At 40.3% G+C, this 27,441-nt stretch overlaps 1 protein-coding gene across 1 annotated transcript in view; it reads right to left on the reverse strand.

Moving 5' to 3' along the window:
- Positions 1-27,441, reverse strand: part of LDLRAD3 (low density lipoprotein receptor class A domain containing 3) — a gene marked incomplete at its 3' end in the record, with an annotated part of 112,781 nt that overhangs the window by 20,546 nt on the left and 64,794 nt on the right. The window contains exon 4 of the mRNA XM_080346176.1: positions 25,663-25,797. Coding sequence (XP_080202302.1) covers positions 25,663-25,797 — 135 coding nt within the window. The remainder of the gene's footprint in view (positions 1-25,662; positions 25,798-27,441) is intronic.

The raw sequence follows: 27,441 nt of genomic DNA on the forward strand, positions 1-27,441 counted from the left end.
TCAGCAGCACTGAATACAGAATTCACACCAATGAACTGTATATCCCACATATTTTATAGGAAGTGTTTTTAATATTAATTCTTTTCAGTATGTAAATAAATATATCAAATTCACAATTGTTTTCAGAACAGAAAACAACTCTTAATTTTAATTGTTTAGAAGCATCCTTTCAGATTCAAACAACTTTTGGAGACGCCAAAAGGAAAAAGTGTCTTCTCACATATAGATTTGAAACAATTCACAAGCTGTTCTTTGTCGAGTTGCGGGGGTGCAGGAGCATCCTCATACATGTACAGCCTTTGGATTGTCACAAAATCAAGAAGCAGTGAGTCTCTTATCCCTAGTACCTCCACATCACTTGCGTCATCCCCAAAACTCCAGCTTCAAGGCAACAGAGGCTGACATGTACCCAAACAGTGTGAACATGATCATTATGAAGATGTTAACAAAAAAATTACTTTCCAGGTAAAAACCCTTTGTAGAACACCAGATGATTCTTCCTGCTGTAATAAACAATTCTAAGAGTTAGAGATGCTTGTTCATTAAAGCTTCTTAAAAGGAAACGCTCAGGGGTTATTGTGCAACACGGGAAGCCCCCGCCCTTTGTTACGCAATTGCCTTAAATGTTCGATCCTCTAAAGGTGGGGGGCAGGGGTAGGTGAGAAGATAGCAGATTAACCGCCTGACAACAGAGGACACATGCGCAGAAAGAACGAGTGACGTAGCACTCTGAGCAACGAACCCGGCACTGTCGGCCCTATAAAAAGTTCGGAAGAAGTTTTTCCCGCGCGCGCCACTGGAGGAGCGGAGACTCCCCGGCCGCCCAGCGCTGGTTTTGCTTATTGCGTTGAAGTCCATCGGGAATAAATTTCTGTTATTCAAGTTAATTTCGAGTCAAAATTTATTACACTGCTGTTAATTAATAACAGGGAAAAACCTCTCCTGACCCTTTAAAAAACAAAAGCCATTTTACCAACGAAAAACCTCAGTGCCTTCTCTGTGTTAAACCTCATCTATACTTAATGTTTTGGTCTTCATCACTGATTTACAGCTAAAATTCCTTTCTATATCATTGATTTCCAAGAAGAGCTGACCTGAATGAGCACAAATTTAGCTCTTGAAGAACACCACTGTGAAAACACTCTTTGCTAACTGCATTGTGTGAGCTAACATATTTCTGTCTTCCCCATGAGTAGTGGATTTGATTAATAGTCTTTCAAAGAACCAAAATCTGCCTTTCTAATAGATTAAAACAAGAACAACCAAACCAAATCAAAACACACAGACACACAACAAGCCCCCTCCCCACCCCCAAATCAGAAAGACTTCATTGGAAGCAGAGGATAACAGACTGTTTTGAAGCATATGGCAACACTAGGAAAAGGCTACTTAAGCCCTTCAACCTCTCAAGAGACACAAATCAACACATTTCTTACTCATCTAAGCAAAAAATGAAAAAAATTACAAAGAATAACAAACAACTGATAAACTTCCCTTCATTATTATTTACTTGCATAGCAGAAGCAAAAGAGAGACTTAATTATATTCTGATATTTACCAACTGCTGGACTGATTCTGAATGAAAATGTATAAATATGAAAAGGGATAAGTGAGTGTATGTTCTTATATTTTCTTAGATAAGAATAAAAAAACATTTGATAGAGAGATTCAGAAGTCCAAGTCAGTATCTTATTTTGCAAATATTGTCCTGTTTCCACATTATTTTTTTCATACAGCTCTAAAGTATTAGCTTCCAGGAATTTCACCAGGAAGAGCTGAAATGGGTCTGTTGATTAAACTGTCTTCTTGCTGCTCAAGAGGATTAAAAAGACATAAAAGAGTTATGCTAAAAAAAAAAACAAAACAAAAACAAAATAAAAAGGCTAGAATCAGGCAGTATTGATCAGAAGGGGAACTACATTTTTACACGTCAAATTGCTGAGTGACACAGTTATTCTCCACATACAGAAAGATGTAGATTTCACCCATGCAGAGGTCAGATAGCAGTTCTGCTACCATTTTGGCTAACAAAGTTTTTATTTCTTTTGAGAAACTCATATACATAAGCTCCATGTTTCCAGTGAAATCATCTACTAAGAGAAGCACAATTTGTATCAAACCACAAAACATACAACAGGATCCAATGAAGACCACCATATTCCAAAACACCTTGTTGTAGGTGCCCTAGGAAACTGCCTGAATTAACTCTTAACATTTCCAAAGTTATGTCAAAAGGAGAAATGGATTCCTAATTTCTTCCTGAACAGTGTTTTAAAGTGAACTTGTGACAATATGTTACTACCCTACTGGATACTAAAAGACAAGACACTAACGGTCAGATGCTTCGTCCACTAAAATCCATCTGAAGGTTGTGTTTAAGAGCACTGGCACAAACCCATTCATATCTCAATGCAAACTATTACCCCATTCACTTAAAAAAATTAAACGTATTTTTCCAATTTCCTATAAGTCTTGCACTCTTTAGATAGCAATTTTGTGCTTTGCACCTCGTGCAGATGATACAAAGGACCCTGCTAAAATGCAGAGAGATATAATCTTTCGGGAAATAAGTAACCTGCTGCAAGTTCTGGATACCATATTAAGGTGCAGCAGCAAGGAGGATGCATTCATAAAGCTAAGCTCCACAAATACTCATTCTAGGGAAATGAGCAAATGCTCATTCTAGGGAAGGGACAATCTCTAGAATCATTACATATCAATACAACAGCAGATTAAGATCACAAGACTCCTCATTGATATCCTGCTCCTGTGCCTGTCAATGCAGCAATAAAATACACTAGCAGAAGCAGCTGGGATGTTCTCACTTACTTTGCAATCAGCCTATACCACAAACCGCAATAAATTCTGAAGCCATATTGGACTGGAGAATTCAGGATAAAGCAAAGACATTAAAACATCCTTCTTTACATCTCTGAAGATTAAGAGACCTGCTTTTAGGTGAGAAGTTCTATTTTGGGTCAGGATAGAAGCAAATGAAACATGCAGTGAAAATTTGCTCACCTATGAGGCCTCAATACCCTTCCTAGATTAGGTGCATTCTGTCGAGCCACTGCATCCCCAGCACAAGTCCTGAAGCCACAGACTGTATCTGAAATCAAAAATACCTGGGCCACATTATCCAAAGTGCTAGTTTGTGATAAGAAATTTGTTAAAAACAAGTAAGTGATCATGCCTGAAAACTCTGTCCTCCTTCAGCTGACTCAAACCCAGTGTTGTGGCTAATGACAAAAATACTGCTGGCTGATACAATAGCACACATCCTCAGAATTAAAGATTCTGGAACCATGGTCTCAGACTGATCCTGTACTCTGTACAAGGTAGTTTGAAAGAAGACAGTACTCATCATCCGTGCCTTATCCATATGCATACATTTTAATTCTTTGGGGCTGAAAAACGGGGGTTGTTTGTATCGCTGTTTTTGGTTTGTTTATTTTTACAGCTACTGGATAATTTTAGAAGTTCAGAGGCAATATTATCCCCTGCCATCAGGAAACAAAAGAAACAAAGGGTACAGAAGTAATCAGAGCCAGTTATTCCAAAGAATACAAAGAATTCATAGTGCCAAAGGACGCAGACACAACAAGCTGAATGCTAATCTGATGGGATGCCAAAAAAAAAAGAGAAAAAAGATTGAAAATATCTGACAATACATTCTTTGGATCACTAACAACATCTAAAAATATTCTTGGTCAGCAGCTTTCCTTGACACAAGAGATCCATTCAGAAAGGCAAGTCATCCTCCCACTAAATCCCGATCAATAAAAAAATCCACATTCAACATCTCTTGGCAAGTTAAATAGCCGGTGCTTTGAATATTTAACTAGGCATTGTAGTAGGGGAATTAACAATTAAAGTAGCAGAAAGCTCTGGAGGTACAGAAGGCAGAAGTGCAGAGGGCGTAAGTTTGAAAGACTGCATGTCGCAGTGCTTCTCATACGCACTTGGTTTACATAGCTGGTCTGAAAACTCTCGTAAAATATGGAATTCATTTGGAAAAAGTATCTACTTGGCATGCAAGAACCAATCACATGATTACATGTTAATAAACAGAAACAAAATGCTCTGAATGCATCTGATTATAGTAATGGGAACCAAAAGGGAAAACATTATTCTCTGGAGAGATGGAGGCAATAGCAAGTTATTCTGATAGGGAATCAAATGATCGTCCCTTTGCTCTCATAATTTAAACACAAACCAAGCTCAGCATTTACATACTATTAATAGCAAACAGAAACTACAAATACAACTAGCATAACCATAATACATGAAAGGCTGAAAATGCTCCACAGAGTGACTGTAAGACACCAGAAAAGCTCAGACACAACATAGCCCAGAGCTGACTTCTTTATCTGTGCTACAGGAGCAAAGAACCTGTTGGAACAGGCACAAACTTACTCAACAATAGCTCAAGACATTTTAGTCTTTTGTGACAGAGGCCATGTGGTTGTCATCATAGCAAATTATACACAACTCTGACATTCAAGTGAGAAGTTCCTAATTTTAAAGATTCATCTTGAGAAAGATCTAGCTCTTTTTTTTTTTTTTTTTTTTTTTTTTAACAGGAAAGTGTCTGAAGTGGTCAATTTTCAAGTAATGAAAATATGAAACCGACATACCCACAGCTCTGGGGCAAAATATGAGAAGTATTCCAAATACTAGTTTTAGCTTTCAGTGCAATTTCTGTCTTGGACCAGGAAGAAGAAAATGTTTTGCATGTTGAAAGCCACAGTGTTGAGTTGCATACGCATGAACCAGATCATGAAAAACAAAACTGCCACCAGCAGAGATATTCTGGATCTGCTGATCCCTGGAACACAAGGCCAGCCGTGCTTGATGCAGAAGATGCAAGGCGTCACTACTGAACACTCATGCTGTAGCTAGCAAGCCTCTCCTGACAGTGAGATGGCAGTTGGAGAGATGCCTGTGATAGTTCATTTCTTCAGAATGAAGCATCATCTTCATTGATATCTGGCTGCAAAGGCCAGCAAAACAAAATGCAACTTGTTTACCTTGCTGGTGCGAGGACGAAGGAAGGTGAAGCGTTATTGGAAGGATCCACTGTAGGACTGGGCCTACCAGAGCAGTTTTCAAACCAGACTGTGCCAAAAGGACACTGCAGATTGTAGTGAGCAATCATCGAGTTACTGCATATCACTCTACCATTAAAGCCACAAGAAAGAGAACAGATTTCTTTATTTTAAAAAAATTGACACCTCTAGCTATATATATAACTTATTAAATATTCTGTGATAAACTATACTCCATGTTCTTGGCATAACACAGACTTACAGAGGAAAGTTCTTTGCTAAGCATAAAATTCTGTTTAACAGGTGAACCTCACCTCTCGCCCAGAGCAGCAAGCCCACCAAAGAGTGCATTGTTTTGTTTTAAAAAGAAAAAGATTGGTAAAATAACGTCACCCATTGCAAGCTTCAAAGTCAGAATTCATGGACTAACACTAACAACCTTTTAAGGTTAAAGACATGTACACTAATGTGCCCTGAAGTATGACTGTGAACCACCTGCTTATTCCATTCCCTTCCCCACCATGAAAAGCTAGAAGGAATTTTTTTCACAGAAGAATGGGACAAGTTTGCATACATTATTTCCAAAAGCATTTGACAGCATTCACAATAAGTAATTTTGGCACCATGTACCATACATTGCAGATTTACAGAAGTACACTGTATTCCCAGTGCAAACAAATCCTCCCAAGCCTATCACTTGTCCTCATGAGCTTCTGCCTATATATGACTATCACCCACAAAGTAGACTTCAATAAGGCTTCTCTTCTACTTTTTGGTAGGTGAACTTCCTGACATGGGAACTCACAGAGCTGCTCTCCAGCCAGAAGTGGGGTGCTTCATGGGATCTTCTCCTTCCCCTCATGTTGGATCAGACATGTAATCAACAACAAATACATCAGACCTCCAGATGCAACAGGAATAAGGTTTTGTTAAATATCATCACCCCTTGCAACAAACACATCCTGTGTTGTGCTACATAAGATCAAGGATCCAATACTACTTCTTTTTTTTTTTTTTTTTTTTTTAACCAAATAGCCAGAAGTGCTTGTTGTGAAAGCATATTCATTTCTACACATTTTCACCAGGAGCGCAACCTCACACAACACACACCTTTTCTTTAGGAAAGCCAGGAATTACACAGCAGTTATCTACTGAGCCTCAGTGCAATGCATGCAATGCAATGCAAGACACTTTGTCTAATCTGTCAAGCAGTCAGATTTGTTTGTTTTATACTGTCAAGATGCTTTAGTGTCTTGAAGATTAATTATGAATCAAAGCAACATGACTCTCTTTAAATACAACAGATCTGCCTAGCTTTGCAGTGCTCTAGACAGACACTTATTCTCATGGCAACTGCTCAACATAGCACAAAAAATCATTTACAGAATGATACTGTGAGATAAACTCCTGGAAGCTACGAATTTCAGAGTTATGGTCAGGTCTTTGTCAATGCTAACGATGTGCATTCTTTTGTGCATGTGAGTGCTCAACAATGACCTGCAAAATAAAAAAAAATGGATTAGCATTAGATTTTGAATTTTTTGTGTCTTGCTTGGGTTACAGATTTAATTATTCTTTATTACAGCCTTCTCGTCCATTTTCCGAAAAGGGAAAAAATAGAGACTTATGAAAAATGAAACATATCCACAGAACTTAATTGTTTTAGCTGAGTTATTATGTTTAAACTATTTTAATGTTTTGAAATCTTGGTCTCAAATAATCAAACACCACTTCAAGGAAGCTGTTCATGATACTTGTGAATGCAACTGCTGCAGCAATTTATTCTCAATCTATTAGCTCATTGGGTCTCATGGTTCAAACATAGGATTAGGGTGCCCTACCACCCTCAGTGCAATTCTTCTGGAAAGGCACCTAAAACCAGAAGAACTACTATCACCGCATCCTAAGTGTTTACAGAGAGCAAAGCAGTTTCTCTGCACAAGCTCTTAGGACTTCACCCTCCAGACTTCTCTGAACATGTCTCTTCTGAGCAAGCTGTAATTTGGGTTTCACTGGTTTGCAAGAGAAACACTGAAGGTAGGATGCACCTAACAGAACACAGATTGAATGACCTGAGCTCTGGAAGCCTAGGAAAAGTGCTTTAAAAATGTGTATTTATATGCAACATGTCAAAAGATGCAGTGATAGGTTGCATGAACTGCTGGTTGAATCTGTAGAACGGGAAGTTCACTCTGTCCTGTAAGAATGAGTGCTACGTTAACACTACGGACTCTTGCAGTGGTGACGGCTCTCCTTCAATGAACCAAACCTGTGCTTCATTTAAAGCACACTTGGGCAGAGCAGAGGTGGCACTGTAATTTGTCATAGTAAAGGCTTTTAAATGACAACAGACAGGAGTTTCACCTTACGACAAATGAACTTCTGTAACCTTAGCTAAGTGTGCGAAACGAGAAAAGGCATGAGCTTTCTCTGGGGCCGACAGAACTGATGGCTAAGATGCAGCATGAAATATAGAGGGAAAAGATAGGTTGACACTCTCTTCTGAAATTGCATTCACTCGCATCTTGCAGACATACCTCGCTCACACATTCCTATCATAGAACAGCCCCCTGCCTCAGACTGCGGAGTGGTAAAAGGGCCACATCTCCCACCTACATCTACTTTTCCACTTTTCCCACTACTGCTTTTCCAACAACAGAATCAAAACCACATCAGACAAACAGCAGTCTTATCAACAGGCCATTTACCACCAGAGGTGGAAAACTGCCGCGGGGAAGAGTGACCCCGAAATATCATGCTCACAGGCAACATCTGTTTCAGACTCACCAGAAACTACCAAATGAGCTGGTGTGAGGACACCAGTTAAAGAGAGAACAGATTGCCTTCAGAACTACCAAGAAGAGCAATAACCTCTCTCTTTTGTGCTGTGCAGTAGTTAACTCATTCCCTCATTTAAGCAGAGCACTCCCAATCCAGCAAATGAAGGCCACCAAAAACCTGTCTGCACTTCAAGGCACTCTGCTTGAAGGACAAAGGAAAGGCTTTTCACCGACAGTGGTGAGACAGAGGACTGGTGCAGCACTACCACAGAACGAGTGTAAGATGGAACAATGAACAACAGAATGAAAATACCTTTCAACAAGCAGCAGATATGACTGGAAGTTTTAAAAGATACTGCATTAGGGAGAGAAAGGAATAGCGGAACTCGTGTGGACTTCACTCTTTTGGCCAAAAAGATATTTCTCTCTACCTTGTTGAATTCCCTCTGACAGCTTCTGATGTCTACACACTTACAGATGTAGAAGTTTCTGCCTGACGTTCCAGGAGATTCTTCCGGCAATGGATTTTAATGAAGAGAAAAATACCAGCTGCATGGAGATGCAACAAAATGATGCAGAGAACTGGAGGCTGAGAGACATGGGCACAGCACCTCCAGCTGAGCTCTGGATGAGGCTTGTATTGCCTGTGCGCACCCCAGCCTCTGGGCAGTTTATGCTTTTTCTTTGGCCCACATACAAGGAAAGCATATGCACACCAGTAAAGGATATACACCTTCCATATGGAATATTGTGCCCAGTTCTGGGCCCTTCATTTCAAGAAGGACAGAGAACTGCTGGAGAGAGTCCAGCACAGGGCAACAAAGATGATGAAGGGAGTGAACATCTCCCTTATGAGGAAAGGCTGAGGGAGCTGGGTCTCTTTAGCTTGGAGAAGAGGAGATCGAGGGGTGACCTCATTAATGTTTACAAATATATAAAAGGTGAGTGTCATGAGGACAGAGCCAAGTGCTTCTTGGTGATAACCAATAGTAGGACAAGGGGCAATGGGTTCAAACTGGAACATGAGGTTCCACTTAATTTTTAGAAGAAACTTCTTCTCAATGAGGGTGACAGAACACTGGAACAGGCTGCCCAGGGGGTTGTGGAGTCTCCTTCTCTGGAGACATTCAAAACCCGCCTGGACACATTCCTGCGTAACCTCACCTAGATGTTCCTGCTCTGGCAGGAGGATTGGACTAGATGATCTTTTGAGGTCCCTTCCAATCCCCAAGATTCTGTGATTCTGAGCTTCTCCCTCCCTCTTCTGATAAAAGGCTTGGTGATGTGTCACCAACTCTTCTCAACATTCAGGCTAGGCATGAGGAACAAAATTTTTACAATGAGGGTGGTAAAATACTGGAATGGGTTGCCCAGAGAAGTGGTAGCTACCCCATCCCCTGGAGACATTTAAGGCCAGGCTGGACAGGGCTCTGAGCAACCTGATCTAGCTGAAGATGTCCCTGCTCATTGCCACGAGCTGGATGAGATAACCTTTGAAGGTCCCTTCCAACCCAAACTATTCTATGATTCTGTGACACTTTCAAACATGGTTTGTGCGCCTATCTGCAAAAACCTCATCTCATCTGATGATGTCAGCAGGTAGCTTATGCAGTTCGGGAGAATATGACAGTCCACTTGCACAGTGAAAGGAATTGTAGAAATGTCACTTTGAAGTCTCACCATAGAAAATATCTTTAAATATATTAAAGCACAACAAAGCCCAGAACATTTTAAAGCTAATTAATATACTTAATATTGTTCTTAAACAGGATAAATACTTTGAAGCTGCCCATAAACTGCTCTGCAAAAGGAACTGCTGGAGAAAGCAGTATACATAATGCTCTGAAGAACAAGGTCCCTCAAGTTCTATTATACTTCTTCTGTACACTTGTGTTTATAAAATTATGTTAATTACATCCAGGTTTGAAATGGAAACAAACAAGTCACTAAGCAGACACACTTAAGTATGTGGTAAGCTGTGAGAGGTGCTGTTTTAAAGGAGTAAAAAATACACAATTATTATTTTCCTCTTCTACTCTCCCAAGGAAAGTCTCCTTATAACCAGATCTGTTTTCTGATCATTTCATGCAATACTGGGCAAGTAAAATGTGTTTCTGCTTTCTGAAATCACGTGCATTCAGTTTGAAAGTGCCTAAGTAAACAGATGCTGTTGCTGAGGCTGCAGCAGAGCTGCCTTTCACTGACAGCAACCAGACATTAGGAACAGTTACCCCCACAGAAGGGCCTTGTCACTCTCTGGGCCAGGTTGGGGACAAGAGCCTGGCCCCTGCTCCCCTCCGTGCTCCTTAGGGCATCTTCCATGTTGGCTACCGGGAACCAGATCCTGCCCAAGGGACAAGCAAAACAGGAAGGGAGAAATGCCCAAACTTTTTCCTTCAGGCCCACAAGATGCACTTTCAGTCTGTAAACTACGTAGGGCAGAAGAAGGGTTTAGAGAGTTTTTTCTGCATACAAAACAAAAAGGAAAGGTAACAGTCAGAGTAATTCTGTACTTGCAATAAGTGACCTGCGCTACAGGCTTGTAGAGGCCCAGAAACCAGGTCAGGAATGTCATACTCTAAGAGTTTTATTTGGCTTCAGAGCAGAGGTGAAGTTAGAAAAGGAAAACCTGTTGTGAGAACTGCAGGTACAATAATCACCCAGGAATGGTACTGAAATCCTCATGACCTGAGTCCTTGAAACTAAGACTGAACAAAGCACAGCAGAGTGGTGCTGCACAAGGCAGACTGAACTGTCAAGCAATGGAGATCCTCTTTTGAGCCTCTAAGAAGGAAGGAAGTGGCAATAAAGTCTGTGTGATATCTGCTCAAGTCAGTGTTCTTGAAAGCAGGGAGAGAAGGTTTGCTTGTATTAAGTTTTCTTTGATGCTTAATTATTTACCTCTAAAACCCCCCCCAAAATATTGACTTACATATAAAGGGTGAACATTGCAAATATGCCTAAAAGCACAGAACCTACTAGAAATATACCTTACTTGTGGATCTAAACAGACACTTTGGGAAAAAAAATCCATCATCATAGTTTTTTGTTTTCTTGTTAGGACACAGCCATAGCATACGCAAGAGAGAAACGTTCCTTTCTCATTGTGAAAAGGGCAGATGTGTGCAGGCCCTTATCCATTTCCCTGGCTCTCTCACTGCATAGTAAAAGGGAAAAGGGTATGGAAAAGAGAGAAAAAGGAAAAAGCTAAAGAATTCCCTTCTAACTATTAGGAGAAGAGACCGAATATGTTGCAATTGCAATTCCAGAGGCAACTGCCGTAAGAGTAATATAACAGTTTTGGAGAGGCAGTCCTGTAACCCCTGGAAAAGAAGGATTTGCAAGTCTGATTTTTTCCCCCCATCCCACTTCTCCTCTCTCCTCAGTCAGCTCCCACAACTGGAAGGCCTGGGGAAGAGTGCTGCAGAGAAGTCCACCCTGTTAAAAATGATAACGACTTGTGGTTGAAAAGCATCAAAAACCCAGGGGAGAATTTTCTCCAAAGTACCGTTCACAGATCTCATAGCAGTGAGGAATGCTTCAACACAACTGTTGGTGGCAGTCTGCTCTCAACCTAGCTGCAAAGGTCTCCTCTCCCTCCTTCCCTTTAATATATGAGTGCACAACTTTAACTATGGCAGTTCTGGCTCTGCACACCAACTGCTGCAATGCTGCGTTTGCTGCCATGTGCTGCATGTGGCAGGAGGCTGGCCAAATGCTCACCCCCAGCTCACACTCCAGAAGCAGACTACTATCTCATTTCCTGCAGAAACTTTCTCCTCCAGCAGATGTTAAATGCAGTAACTTCTTTCAAGACTCCCCATTCCACTGCAAGGCCTTGGTTCTGGTGGCCAATGGGAATGCACTGCGTCCAACACATACACCTCATGTCAGCAGTATCAGGAGACTGCTCCCACCTACCAAATCACAGGCAGGGAACAGTATCAGAGAAACCTGTAACATAGGCTATAAATCAAGGCCATAAAATATAAGCAGTACAAATCATGCGGTAAAATAGGTAGAAATTCTTGCTCGAACAGCTTTAGCACAACTGGAGCAGAAATTGACTCCTTTTCTCACATGTGACTTGCAGACACCATTAAACTTGTAATATTAAATTTCTGCTGAAATTATAATAAAAAACCCACATATGCTGAATACTGCCAAGTGAGAGATCTGGTCCATCTCAGAGAGCTGGATGGAACAGAAAGGAATGTATACCCAGTCTTCTCAGAGAGATGCATGATTTCTCGCATGTATGTGTGTATGTGGTGGGTTTTTTAGTTTTGTCTTTTTTTGTTTGTTTGTTTATTCGTTTTTGGGGGGCTTTTTTAGTTTTTTTCATTTGTTTGCATGTTTTAAGTCTAGACAACTTACTGCCCCTCCAGGGTGACCTAAGAACAATGATTAAGTAGGAAAGATTTACTGGAATAGGATAACAAAATTTTGTAGTATTTTAACTGGAGATAGTGGATTGAAGCCTGAATATGGATTGATGTATAGTTCCTCTTGTTTGATACCTCCAGAAAAGCCAAAAACAAACACATGAAGAAAGAGCATGATACAAAAACTAAAGAGACAAAGAAACCAAAAAGCAAACAAACAACAGTAACTTGTGAGAAAGAGCCCCTGATGGTTTACAGGAAAGAAGGCAATAAAAAAACCAAACCAAAACATAACAAAAAAACAAAACCAAAAACAACTGAGGGAAGCACAAATTTTACTTAATTTCTTTACAAACAAACAAACAAAAGTAAACTGCTTGAAGAGTTTTTCCAACAAGAGAAAGTAGAGAATATGGTGAAGGTGAAACAATCAATGAAGGAGCACAGGAATAGGTTCAGTATGTTTTCTCTACTCCATATTTTCATTAGGCTTTCTGGAAAGACTGACCATAGGTACAAATATGAAAGACAGAGACTGAAATCAGTCCTGTACCTTCCTGTGAAATTCATTATTTGAAAGTTAACTCATTTCACAGTGGTTTTCCATGTTGCTTGGCTTTCATATCAGATGGGCCATATAGCTTGCAAAGGTATCATGCTGCGATCTCTCTCCTATATGCAAGCTCACAATACTACTTCTTCATGTTTCCTCAGGCACCTCCAGCCAGTGCTCCTTCACATATGGAGTCTTGAATTACATCTACCTTGGCCAGGAAGGTACTCTCTGGGTATTTTCTTGCAATTATCAGTCATGACTAGAATCTGATCTCATGTGGCTGCCAATGAATCATTGACTCTCTGGGATTTATATATCAAGAGGTGATGGAAAAGGCAGTCTGGAAAACAAGGGAGAGACCAGCAGTGGCTTCTGCAAACACTCGGTGATTCAATCACACTTTTTTTGCAAGTTCAATGGGAAGAGCAAGAATTTGGGCTCAGGAATGTAAACCTTGGCAGCTGATTCACCACAAAACTGACTGTAAGAGCAGAAGCTTACCACTGTCTCAGTCGTAATTATAAGAGCTGGCTCCCACACAATAGAAATTACAAGACTGTGGCCTTTCACAAAACAAAATTGAAAAAAAAAGAAGTGGGAACGTGACTTAAGTCTCTACCAATGACCTCCACTCCATTTGCAAGCCAGGCTCTACTCACTGCTTTGGTCCTCTCATACCTGCTGTAGCCACCCTGCTGTCTGAGACCATCTCTGAAGAACCTCTCTGTCTAACCGATCACCAACATACCTGTTCTAATCTGGTCAGATAATTTGGCGTTAATAGCAAGCAAAAACAGCAGAAAAAATTCAGCCTGGAATTTGTTAGCTTTTGAGCAGAACATATAACTTTCTCATTTGCCTTTTCCTGGTTGATCTCAGTTGTTCAGTTATTAAACAAAGATATAACTTCCCCCACAGCATTGCTTTCCTGAAGTCACATGATTGTTGTTTTCTTTTTCTAGAGTGTGAAAAAATTAAATTTGACAGCAAGTTAGTTACTGTAAGGACACTCTCCCATACAATATTCCTATACCTACAGGTTCTTACAAGCATCAGTGCTGAATACCTTGCAGAGCTTCCTTTAACTGCACATAATTATTCCGTTCCCTCAAGCTAAGTCCAAACCACCTCCTTGCAAACCAGTCAGCAAGGCTTCAGCCACCAGGGACTTCAAAGTTAATTGACGCAATAGTTCAAGTTTTATTTCAGAAAACCTTTCTCAAAAAAACCTCTCAGCTCTAGAACTTGTTCTGCAGGACAGTCCTAAGTCTTCTCCTATAGAGGGTAAATCATGAGTACCATTCACCAAGGAAAAACCTGTCTCAAAAAATGTAAAAGCATTTTCCTGGACACCCATAAGTAAAATGAGGTTGTTTGTTAGCTATTCAGCATGTAGGAGGCAAAGGGAAATGATGACCTAAGAATAAACAGTTGAACAAATGGAACAAGCTAGTTTTTAATTCCCACAGGTTTTAGTGCACCAGATCCTCAAAACTACTTCCACTTAAGAACTAGTTGGTAATCACTGCATTTACTGTGGTGCAATAATGCTAATAAAATAAACAAAGTCTTGAAAGCTCTTCTTCGAAGCCTCAGAGAATCTAATTTCAGCACCAATGCCCAGACCTCACAATGACTGGTTGGTGCCCTTCAAGTGACAGATAATATTCAGAAATGATTCAGGATATTTATTTTCTTCCAAATTACTTTATAATCTTTCATAAAGCATTCAAATTTTAGAAGTTGGGTATTCTTAATCTGCAAAATAGAGATCAGATGTATGACAGAGATTAACACAAAATGCCCAAGGTCATTTACCATGCCAATAGCAGGAAGCATCAGGCAGCTCTAGCTGCTGCCATGTCTGTGTTCAGGACACATGAATGGGCACTCCCATTGTCCCAGCCTTCCACTGTGTTAGTGGAAACACTACTAAACTAATATGGCAGAAGTATGAACAGAACTTCTGCTCCTAATGCTTCCCACTCACCTCCCTTAACAGCTAATACCTACTTTGGCATCTGAACTGAATTTGAATAGAGATACTAAAAGCACTTCATTGCACTGTACCCTCTGCGCTCCTCCCCCTGCTTGTTCTCCAGGTTATACTGCTTGCATATATTCTATATTACAAATAGAAAATTCATAATTTACCTTCTCATTCCCATTGCATGTTGATATTTAGGTAATTGAAAACCACATAATTGCTTTATATTTTTAACATCCCTCATAAATATGGATTTTTAACACAATCCTTTATACCAAATTAGCACAGAACAATCTGGTAATGTGAGATGGGAGCATTAGCTAGCTGGGCAAGTTCAGGGAACATCACACAGACTAACTGGTGTGATGCCTCTCACCACATCACAGTTTTCAGCAGGCAGAAGAAAATCGGCTGCTGTACCCAGTTTTCCAAGGAAGCTTGATCAGATTGTGATGCAAGTTCTAATGCAAGAGCAGCAAAGAAAGGAAAGCTAGAATTCAACACCCTCGTCCTTCACAGATTTAGAGGTACTGAAGTGCTTGGCTCAGCTTAATCTAAAGCCTAGCAAGAAACTTTATTTTTTGTGGTAATACTCTTGCTTACCAAGTTTCACCTGCTAGTTTTAGATCAAGCACTATATAAAATACCTTCCTCTGGAACCCTGGCTGACAGCTTTCTTGGTTTTTAAAAATCATGCTGAAACAATTTGTGTTCCACAGTGAATACTGCACAATGGTATGGCAAATTGTGACCTGCAATAGTGAAACAAATGACATTTGTTTCAGTTGCAGAAAGTTAACCCTCCCCGTGATCTGGCTGGGACCAGTGTTTGGAAAGACAGGGCATGAAGAAATTAGTGAGTTCTGGTAGACACACTGTAATGTTAATACCACCTCAGTTGCGAGGTATACCCCCCAAATTCAGTTTCAGCTTTCCATACCCTTATTTCTCCTGTAAGATGATATAAAATCATATTTTCTGTAAGGCAGAATAAAATCATAGCTATGCCAGCACAGTAAAACCACTTAGAGAAAAACCAGAATTACCCTAAGCAAGGATTTCTCAAAAAAATGAACACAAACTGTCCAGACCTATCAAGGTCACACATACGTGGGGTCGCCTACATTTCTGAGGGCAACCCTGCATTTCTAGCTGCTCTCCTTCCTGTGAGTCAAGTGCATTGTACCAGCACAGCTTCTAGCTACAAAGACATCTGGCTGACCTGGAGCTGTTGCATTTATTCTTGTTGCGCAGATGTCAGTAAAACTTTTCAACAGACCTTGGTAACCCTGTGCCAGGGGACTGTCTCTACTGAAAACATGCTGCTTTAGGTCGATTACATAATTGATTGTTTATTAAACTGCTACAACATACGAATAGAGAAATAGTCATCTTGGCTTTGTTTGTGGCTTTACATTTGAGTAAGAACATACATACAAGCTTTGACAGAGCTCACATCACAAATTATTCCCAGATATAACTGAAGTTGTGAAAAGATACAGATTTTAAGTGCGTGCAAAACTAGTTTCAGAAAAGATAGAGTTGCAGTCTGATGTTTTAGGAGCCACAACTTTCAACTTTACTGATAGCAGCTGCAGGGAAAAACAAAACAAAACAAAATAAAAACCTTCCCCGAAGTCTGACGCAAAAGATGCTGGGATTTGCTTCTCCCACTCACACAGGTCTGAGCAGCAAAACTGGTCTTCTGTTGAATTCCACTGCTGCACAAAAAGAACAACTGAGCTCCGAAAGCGCAAGAAAGGAAAACTCTTGCGCTCTCTGTCCACATCCCTGTGCAAGCTGCTGAATGCAGCAGCAAGCTTTCTCAATCGTTCTTAGTACTTAACCCAGGAAAGCTTTGCTGTGGCTCCCCACTGACACATTTGCTATGACAACTACCATTTTCCAACAAAAAACAGGTTGTGTCAGTACTGAAGCTATACTAACAAAAAATAAAGTTTCATTTTAAATACAAACTCTATAGCCTTTTTCTACAGTAACTGTAGAAAAAGCACTTGGTGACCTTACCTGGAACTGATTTGGTTTTAAAGCAGGTCAATGATTAACATCTGTGCCTTTTATTTGAATTCCCTCCATTGACAGCAAAAAGACTGGGGGCTGGCACCTACAGTCCAGCAACAGAGCCTTCTGCACAATTAAATGACACTGACATCTATGAAAAGTTAATGGAATTCGGCAGCCAGGACATGGCATGACATGCCAAGAGATACGGTATATTTCAGACACCTACAGCTGCTAAAAACTTGTGGAAAATGGTTTTGAAAGTAATTGATTTTTATTAATGAGAGCTCAAGAGAGCTCTCAAGAATCATGGAGAAAAATAATGTCCTTTATTTTAAACTTGTCTTCCTCAAGCATGACATTTTATAACCTGTTCTTGAAGTTTTGAAGCACAGGCAAAGAAACTGGATATGCCTGTCATCAGCTTTTTCTGCAACTGTTAATTAGGCATAAATGCTACAAAGTGAAGGTAAAAATATCTGGACACAATAGTTAAGACCTCATATCTCATTTCTGCACAGGTGAGAAAAAGAACATGCCATTTACAGTCTTCAGTTCCCAGCTCCCCTCATCAGCCACTGGCTGAAAGTAGCTGATACATGGTTACTATGTACAGGTACTGTTTTTGTAACAAGCTAGAGAAGTGCAATTTCAATCCCAGCAACCAAAAATGAAAAAAATAATGGAATTACAGCAAGAGTCCAGTAAGGCACTCCTGTAAGAATGGCACTTCTATTGTGGGAGTAAACTGTACCTTGAGGGAAGGCTACCATCAGCATCCTGAAATATGTCTGCCTACAGAACGGGCATAATACAAGTTGGAGACAGAAAGTCCGTTCCCTGTCCTTACTATAATATCTTCAAGTAATTGCTTTGCTTTCAGGGCAAGGTGATTGTTGCTAGGTCCTCCTTTTCTTCCCTAGAGCTGTTGACAAAATACAGTGAGCCTGCAGTGATACAACACCTTGATTAAGACTTGACCTCAGTCATAAAACTGTTTTTTACACTAGTCAGATCATCATCTGCTGATAACTGCTTTGAGCACTAAGCCATCAAAGCTGGGCTGAACAGGAGATCAGGTGAAGCAGCTGAACACAAACACCCTTTTATGTAAGTTCACTGTCCATTTGAAGATCTGAAGTAATTGCTTGTCTATTGCTATGTTATAGTTCCTCTTAATAGAACAGCTGCTCTCCAAATAGTGGTAGCCTAACATTTTGGCAACATGCCTATTATTATTCTGCCAAAATGCTAGGCCAAAGTGCTTGCAGGAGCAACATGCTGATCCACAAGTAAGTACCTGTGTCTGTTCTGCAATAAAACCCTAGCATCTTCACAAGCTGAGGGAGCTGCAAGATGTAGTGACTCAAATCCACTTGCACCAGCTGCTTGGACCTCTCCTTGAGATCCTCACATCTATTTTACAGTAGTATAATTGCAAAGCCTCAATGCTTGGTGAGGTAAGAGTTCCTTTCTCAGTCCCATTAAAAAGTTACCATGCTTCTGAATTAGTCTGGGACCACCTACAATAACGCCTCTGTTATTATCTCCTGTTGGAAGCAAGTGACCAATAATCAATTTTACTGCTGCCTAGGAGGCAGCAGGGACTACGAAGTCCGTCCAGATAACTGTTGAAGTGCGTGCACAGGTGAACTTAGCAGTCATCTGAAATATCATACCAGCTAATATGAACATCTGCCTACTGCAGCTCACCTTACCTTTTAGCCTCCATGCACATGGAGCGATTTTTTTCTTGATAAGAAACCTCTCAAATGAATAATTTATGAGGAGAGAAAAAGGGAAAGAAGAGGAAGCCTGGACTTAATTAGGGCATGAAGGAACAGAGGAAAGAAGAAACTCACAGCTGACAAAAACATTTCCATCTAGCAAGTGTTATAAAACAGGGATATTAGAGAGCTAAATAGGCTCAGGCAAAGCCTTCATTTAATAAAGCATTCAGTAACATTTTATTTGTATCCTTCCTTAAGTTTATGCTTCTATTTTGTCTGCATCTGAGTATTAAATTTCTGCTGTAGACTGAATCTGGGCTAAGCTGATGCACTTTGGGATGTCTAAGTGGTACCACAACATTTGGGAATTTCAGAATTTCAGCTTGCCATATGCAGAGGGCTGGTTACAAACTCCATACAGAATGGAATGCTCTGGGAGCTATTTGTGTTTCATAAATGACGTTATGTGGTATTTCATTGAAATTTAGTGTATGCCTGACCCAGTTCTACAACCCACTTTATATGGCAACTCAATTGTGCAAACACCAACAATGAACCAGTGTTCACCATTATAGCCAGTCCCATCCAACCTCATCTCACCATCTCACCTTCACCTAAATCCAGAGAAATTATTATTACAGAATTTATATTATCACTTAAAAAATAATTTTAATAAGTCAACCTTTTGAACTGTTTTCCACTTGCTTGACACAGGGTCAGATTTTTCGATTTTTAATATGCTGCCAATTTTTATACAGGCAACTGACAACTGTGCATGCTTCTAAATCTGTTTTATTTCAGGATACTGAGGTATATACAAATTCTAATGCAAATTCAATGAGAAAATATGCAAAATTAAAAAAGGAGGTATTCACATGTGCAACAGTAGGCATTAGCAAACACACTGTAGAAACACAAGGAATGAAATATACTTTAGGACACTTGCAAAACATTTGGTTTATAACTTGACCATAACGGTACTGCTTACTAATAATTGCAGACCTAGACTTGTAGGAACACTACTGAAGCCAAGAGCACCTCTCTACAGCACTAATCAGAGTGAATATAGACTTGCAGCAATAAAACCTCCTTTCCTAGGCAATGGAGTTAAAGCTAATAAAGGTATTTAGTAAACTCGGAATGAAAAAAAAAGGCCATGAAAGTAAAAGGAGTTTGAATTAAAATGTCCGGTATGCTTTTGTTAGTGTTAAAGCTGTCTATACTAGAAGTACAAAATAGAGGAGAAACTAAAGGAATAAGTACTGTGAAGAATAAAAATTAAGAGAATAAATTAAATACAGTCCTAGAGCTGAACAAATTTACATGGTTGTTGAAAAATATTAGGAAAGAGAAATTTGCTTCCAATTGAGTGAATGCCTGTTGCGGAGCAGGAAAATCCCACCCAGCAACAGGCAGGCTTGAGGGGCACACCCAAAGCAGCTGCTGTGAAGGTTTAGCACTGTAGCTAATTTGAGGCCCAGGGAGAGATCTTAAAAGTAGTAACAGAAAAACATGTATGTGAGAAAGGAACTTTCCTGGATTAAAATCCATTAAGTGTAGAACAGAAGCAGAAATTTCCAGTTGCTGCAAGTGTCATTAAAACTGGAGTAATGCCCTAGGAAGAGCAATTCACCTATGCGCCTTGTGTGGATAATCCAAGCAGATATATCCTCCAGCCAATCCCAAAACTCAGGCACATACTTCGATGATTACATCACATTCCACACTAAGGGAAACATCTGGCCCTACTACTTCAATGCTGGAGACTAGAGATGACCAAAGTATAGCTGGGGTGGGATTAAAGGAACAGCTCTTAAGTTTATCATGGCAGCTACCAGAGCTACAAATAATTACTGTCAGGAATTAGAGAGGAATTATTTGACTTGCTTCCAAATTGTCACAGTTTAAGTTTTTAAACTGATACTTTCCCCACGACATGCAAGCCTTTGTAAGATGTGCAACACTCAGTTACAAGTGCTAAGGAAAAAGGAAGATGGGAATTTGTTCTCAAAAATCTGACCTTCCTCCCATTTTCACAACTAAATCCTGGGGCCTCTGTCTCCCTCCTCTCAAATGAATCCACCTCTACTTATGACTAAAATTAATCTTTCTAAACCCATGCTTTCAGGCTCAGCTGAAATTGCAGCATGCTAGCAAACCTATTATTCACCAAGGTCAGCACATTTTGAAGTGTTTCATGTCAAAACTGGGTCAATACATTTTTCAGTAGGGGGTCACATTCCTGTTTTCCTAGCCTGCAGAGTGACCCCTCTTTATCTTAATGCATGGAGGAGTATCTGACATAAACCAAACCCCTATGCTACTGGAGCTTTCCAATAACGACAGCAGGATAAAGGAGGCCTTTGAAGTTCAGAGAGGAATAGGAAGAGGTGTCAATTTAAAACACTTGTCAGTATACCCAAGAGCAGAAGGAGAGCAAAGTACCAATTAATAATTCACACTTCTATTCTACATGTTATCATAGTATCTCAAAACAGCTTGCAAATATTTATTAAGTCTCATGACATAACCCTGAAGCAGGCAAGCATGGATGAAGCTCTACTGCTACCAGCCTGGATGTCAATCTGAGAGCAATTTGTTTAGCTGATCTATGTCCCCTCTTCCCCATCTGTTAAATGTTGATGACACTATCTTACAGTGGTTTAGAAGCTTAGTGATTTATAAATCAACACATTTTTAGATAGAAAAATAGCATATGAGGGCAATCTCATATACCTCTCATGTCAAGACTACACTCAGTTACACTGAATTAAAGCTATCACATTCCACATGATAACATAGCTAGTGGGAAGAAAACCCTCTATCTTAATTTTACAGAATCATAGAATAATTTTGGTTGGAAGAAACCCTTAACATCAAGTCCAACCATAAGATTTGCATTGCTCTGTCTGTATGTACCCAGAGAGGTAGTCAATGGCACAATGTCTGGATGGACACCGGTGACAAGTGGTGTCCCTCAGGGGTCTGTACTGGGACCAGTATTATTTAGTATCTTCATCAATTATATCGACAGTGAGATTGAGTACATTCTCAGCAACTGTGTGGATGCCACCAAATTCTGCTGTGCTGTTGACATGCCTCAGGGTCACGCCATCCAGAGGGACCTGGACAAAAGAGAAGTGGGCCCATGTGAACATCATCAGGTTCAACAAGGCCAAGTGCAAGGCCCTGCACCTGGGTCAGGGCAACCTCCTGTAACCATACAGAGCAACCTTGTGGGGTACTGGTGGATGGAAGATTGGACACAAGCTGGCAATGTGTGCTTGCAGCCCAGAAGGCCAATCGTGTCTTGGGCTGCATCAAAAGAAGTGTGGCCAGCAGGCTGAGGGAGGTGATTCTGCCCATCTACTCTGCTCTGGTGAGAACCCACCTGGAGTACTGTGTCCAGCTCTGGAGCCCTCAGCACAGGAAAGACATGGACCTGTTGCAGAGGGTTCAGAGGAGGCCACCAAGATGATCAGAAGGATGGAATACCTCTCCTATGAGGACAGGCAGAGAGAGTTGGGGTTGTTCAGCCTGGAGAAGAGAAAGCTTCAAAGACACCTTACTGACCTTATTGTGACCTTTCAGTACTTAGTAGGGGCCTATAAGAAAGAGGGGGACCGACTTTTTAGCAGGAGCTGTTGCGATAGGACAAGGGGTGATGTTTTTAAACTAAAAGAAGGGAGATTCAGGCTAGACATCAGGAAGGAATTTTTTACAATGAGGGTGGTAAAACACTGGAACAGGTTGCCCAGAGAGGTAGTAGATGCCCCATCCCTGGAAACATTGAAGGTCGGGCCAGGGAGCTCTAAGCAACCTGATGTCATTGAAGATGTCCCTGCTCATTGCAGGGGGGTTGGACTAGATGGCCTCTGAAGGTCCCTGCCAACCCCAACTGTTCTATGATTCTATGACCAGGATTCTGTGTTAAAAAGAAACTCATTCTAGTTACAGTTATTAGAGGGGCTGAAGAAAGAACTGTGAGAAATGAAAGATTGTCCAGGGTAGCCTCTAATTCTAAGTAGTCAGCGTGTTTGGAAGCCAGGACAGACATACCCATAGCTGTGAACTCCAGAGGGGATTGTCATTTGCATTCAGATGGGAAGTTGAGGATATTATGCGGTTTAGTTGTCATTTTGAAAGACAGGTGCATGAGCTCCACTTAGAGATGGTGAAATGGCAATGTAGGGGAGGCTCTGAGCTGCCAATGGGCAAAGGCAATCACACTCCCCACAACCAGCATTTCATTTTGAGAACTCCTCATTTCCACCCCTATACTTGGACTCCTTTCTTAAATAAAAAATCCCACAAACCATTGCTGCTCTGGTCCTAATATGAAAGCGAGTTCCTTCTTCCTTGTTTGGGGCTCTTTCATGCATAGAATAAGAGAGAATATCTTTGCTTAACCCTCCTACTCATCTAACTTTTGTGCAAGGACCAAAGATAAAAGTAATGGCTTCATGAAATACTGCTCTTTTCTTCTCCTGAGACTGACAGTCATTTCCAAAAGCAGAGTATCATGACAACAAACAACCTGGAGTGAATCGAGCCAATTAATCTGTAGAGGAAGCAGTCATCCTAATCTTGGAAAATAACACTGCTACTTTAAACTTCAGAAGCAAATAAAAAAATAATTAAAAAAAAAGAAACCCAATGAGAAACCTTACCACTCACATTGATCTTATTAGGCTGCCTTAGGCTTGCAGTGAAAAACAATTCAGCACTTAGCATACAGGCAGCGGAACTGATGCAGCAGCAATACACACACGCTAGTCCCTCACCCTTTCCTCACCTTCCCCACACCCCTCTCCCCAAGACAGGAGGTAGGGGAGGCCAGAATCCCTCTCCCAGGCTCTGATCTGAGCAGAGCTATGTTCCCAGGCTGTGATGTAGCACAGCAAGCATGTTAGTTACCAGGATGATTATTGAAACTAAATACCAAGGATATACTTATTGAGAATAAATCTATATCCACATCTTCAGCACATAAGGCAGCTGTGCAGGGCGGAAGATATCTGCTCTGTGTGATTTCGCCCCACACACCTAGCCTGCATTCTTAATTGCTAGTGCCCAAGGAAGCTCAGAGTAGTATCAATTAAAAGATATGAGGGGTGGACTGATATGAAGGTATCATGGCCAGGCCCTGCTAACAAAGCACAGGTACAATAACCAGATGGTATAGCTGCTGTCAGTTTTGAATATAAGGTATAACTACTGTCAAGTAAAAAGGATAAATATGCATTTCCATCCAAAATGCTTGTTACTGAGCCAGAAATTTGTCTGATGAATTAACTTTGCTCATTATGATCTCATTATAATACCAAAACATACCTCTGTCTCAAAGGGTACCCACCTCTGGCCTAACTTCAAGCACGTGTAGTAAGGTTTTTACCTTAAAAATCAAAGTGAGGATTTCTAAACCAATCAATATCAAAGGTATGTATGACTAGAGTCCCTCAAGTTCCACCTAAATGTGGAATAGTATAAAATAACCTAACAACAGAGGAAGTGGGGGGGGAAGACACCATCACTGAGAAGTCAAGGGAACAGCATAATAGAACTTCTGGGATCAGCTGATGGATTGAGCCTATCTTGCCTGCCCTCAGGAGGACGCTCTTGGGCAAGATTTGTGCACCAAGTTATACCAGGTTTAGACTTCAAGCTTCTACACATTAATAGCACTATATAGTAATCTTAGAATTTTTATATATATGGTACCAATACTTATTTCTTGCAACTAACATCTTATTTCAACTGAAGCGTATTTTTGCAACTAAAGCATGTTTTTGCAGACAGTGTGTTTATTAACAGCATCTAAAAGAACTTGCACCTGTTGCTTTAATAAACCTCATTACGTGTGGATCTAGTGGTGAGAATTTCTCATTGAATGCGCCCAGACCTATAGTATATATTATGATATTCATGCATCTGTGCAGTGCGTATATTATGCTATTTGTGAATCTCTGCAGCGCTAAGATTCAATGATCATGACTGGCCTGCACTATTTGTGAATCTTACTTGTGCATGCGAATTCAACACTATTGCGCCCAGGCCTGTAGTATATATTACACTATTTGTGCATCTGCGCACCAGACTGGCCATTTAGCATGATTAGGACTTATAGAGCCAACTTCAGGTTATTTGCATCACTTAGGAGTTCAACCTAGCTGCCTTGCATGGGGCTTAACTTCTGCTGAATTAATTATCTTAATGCAACAGACCCCTTCAGTCCTTATATATGGAGCCAAAGGAAAGAGCTCATGGGTTAGGAATGGCACAGAAGAGATCATCATGTACCATTGCTATAAACCCTATCTTGTTGGCACTGCTGTTGCATGTTTTCCCTCTTCCTCTGTGAGCTGTCAAGAATATTTAGCACCACGTTAAATTCTCAGTAGTAACTCAGACATGAAAATGTTTAACAGCTGATGCCCTATACAGATAATTTATTAACCTAAAGTCATTTCTACATAATTCATGTTTTATAAAATACTATGGTATTAAGTTACAGAATACAAAACCGAGGAGCACTAGATGTAGACTTACAGCATAAGTTAAAAAGAAAAAAAGTCAGCGATTGTATTTTGAGATTCTCACAAGACTCAATACACAACAATTTTCAAACAAAAAATTTTCTTCTCTGTCCTCATCCTAAATACAAAACCAAGGAAGGGTAGGAATAAATTATTTCACAGTAGACTTGTCATGCAGTGAAACATGCCTTTTGGAAAGTAACTGAACAATGAGAATCTCAAGTTTCAAGCCTACACAGATTTACTCATATGGTAAACAGGCAGACCACTGAATTACTCCAAACTGAAGCTTTATTATTGATCCCCCTGAGTCCAATCCATAAATCATAAAGGTCACTAAATGGATTCCCAGCAACTTCAGCGAGCACTGGATCAAAGATTCTAAGCACTTCTGCAAAGTACATTTTTATTTATCTGAAAAAGATACCAGTCTTCTGAGCACTGACAATGAAATGTATGCGCATGTACTCTACATGTTTCATACTCATTATCTGCAGAATTATCAGTTCTAACTGATACACAGCAAGCCAACACAATCATATTTTTTTTACTGAGCCAGTTCCACGTTAATTTGAGTTGGTATAATATTGCAGAATAGAATAAAAACCCTGTGCCTACCTTGAGGGCTTTCGCAGCTTTCTTCATCACTGTTGTCTTGACAGTTATTTTGACTGTCACACACAAAGCTTTTATCAATGCAAAGACCATTTTTACAGTGGAATCGAGCAGTAGAGCAAAGCAAGGGATTTGCCGCTGCGAATAGAGGAAGTGAGATCTTTCATTAGAAATTCTTTTATGCAGACAGACAGTGAAATAGCCATTAAAAGCAATCAACGATAAAGGTCACAACTCAACAGTTGTTCAATTTGCTGAATATGTGGGAGTAACTTGGCAACTAAACCAACCTTGACTCTCTAAACAAAGAGTGCTGAAATTTCTAATTAATGCAAGATTCGTTACAATTAGCATACATTTAGTCCACCCATTGTTGTGATAAGCCTTCTGTTCACTTTCACAACAGCCCCTATCACAGTGAGTGTTCAGTGCTCAGCGTTTGCTCACACTGAAGATGGAGGGTAGCACTGCCTACCATAAATACTGGCTGTTGCTTTCCATTGTGACAAACACAGTTTAGCTCAAGTTTCATAAGCAAACAACCCTGGCTGAGCGCTGCCAGGCAGTGGTTTATTTACCTCTGCTTCTGTCTTTTTCTATATTCCCCATTCTCCTCACTATTTTGAATTGATACAAAAGCAATGTTGACATTTATCAACTTCTCTGTGTTTGAATTTCAACTCCTTTTTACAGGTAATATGCACAGTATAGTAGCGCCCAGAAGGCCCTTTGACATAAGGCCCAGTGTTGCAAAAGAGAATAGTATTTAAGTAGATTCATTTAGATAGAGTAGTCTTCTCACCCTTTCCAAACCCAGCTGTAATTATGCTATAAGATGCTATGTCTAGTTTAACTTAAAGCTTCCTGCAGCATAGTTTTCACCACTTCTAGCAAATTACATCACTGCTTCAATTCATCTCACTATCAAGGAGGTTTCCCTGATATTCATCTCAGTTTTCTCTTTTCTAATTTCGTCCTTCTACTCTTAGCTACAGCCCAGCATACGTAACTACATAATCCCTCCCTGAACAGTGTTTGCACCTTTCATATACAGTATATAGCCTCATCTTCCAACACAGTCATCACTTAGCTAAGATATGCATGACTTGGCAGGTTTTAATATCTCCTCATAAATCAGTCTCTGTGTCCCTAATAATTTTTGGCATTCTCTCAACTCCTGCCAGTTTTTGGTAACGAAGTGACTGAAATGGAAAGCAACTTTCCCACTTAAAAAAGCCATCTAGATGCCTTATCTGCTTCAAAGTGATTCTCTGCCACAATAACAAAGGGGATTACAGTTCCTAAATAATAACTGGCTTCCTATTTTTTATTCCTTAAAGTAAAAGCTGCTTTAAAGTGTCTTAGAACCCCTCCCCCCAAAAAAACCACAAACAACAATAAAAACCTACAAAACACAACCACACACACACAAACAAGAACTTTAAAGCCTGCCATGCATATAACCTGCAGTATATAGGACAAACACTGAATTCCTCCAGCTCCCCAAAAACACATTGATCATGAACATGCTAAGTATCCTTTGGTTTGAAACTACTGCATACTTGCATAACACATTGATTTTCCAGGTCACTTTAGGGCGTACCATATTGTTCCTCTACATAAGCTAGACATTTGTATATGCTAGAAAATACCAAGTGCACCCTTAAATGGCATAGAGAAACAGGGAGATCCAGCAGCATGTTATCAGCTGTAAGGTCCCATCACAGCTACACACTACAAGCTCATGGGAAACTGTCATTCATAATCAATTCCATGAGCTGG

This window comes from Nesoenas mayeri, assembly GCF_963082525.1.
Source record: "Nesoenas mayeri genome assembly, chromosome: 5".
NCBI lineage: Eukaryota > Metazoa > Chordata > Aves > Columbiformes > Columbidae > Nesoenas > Nesoenas mayeri.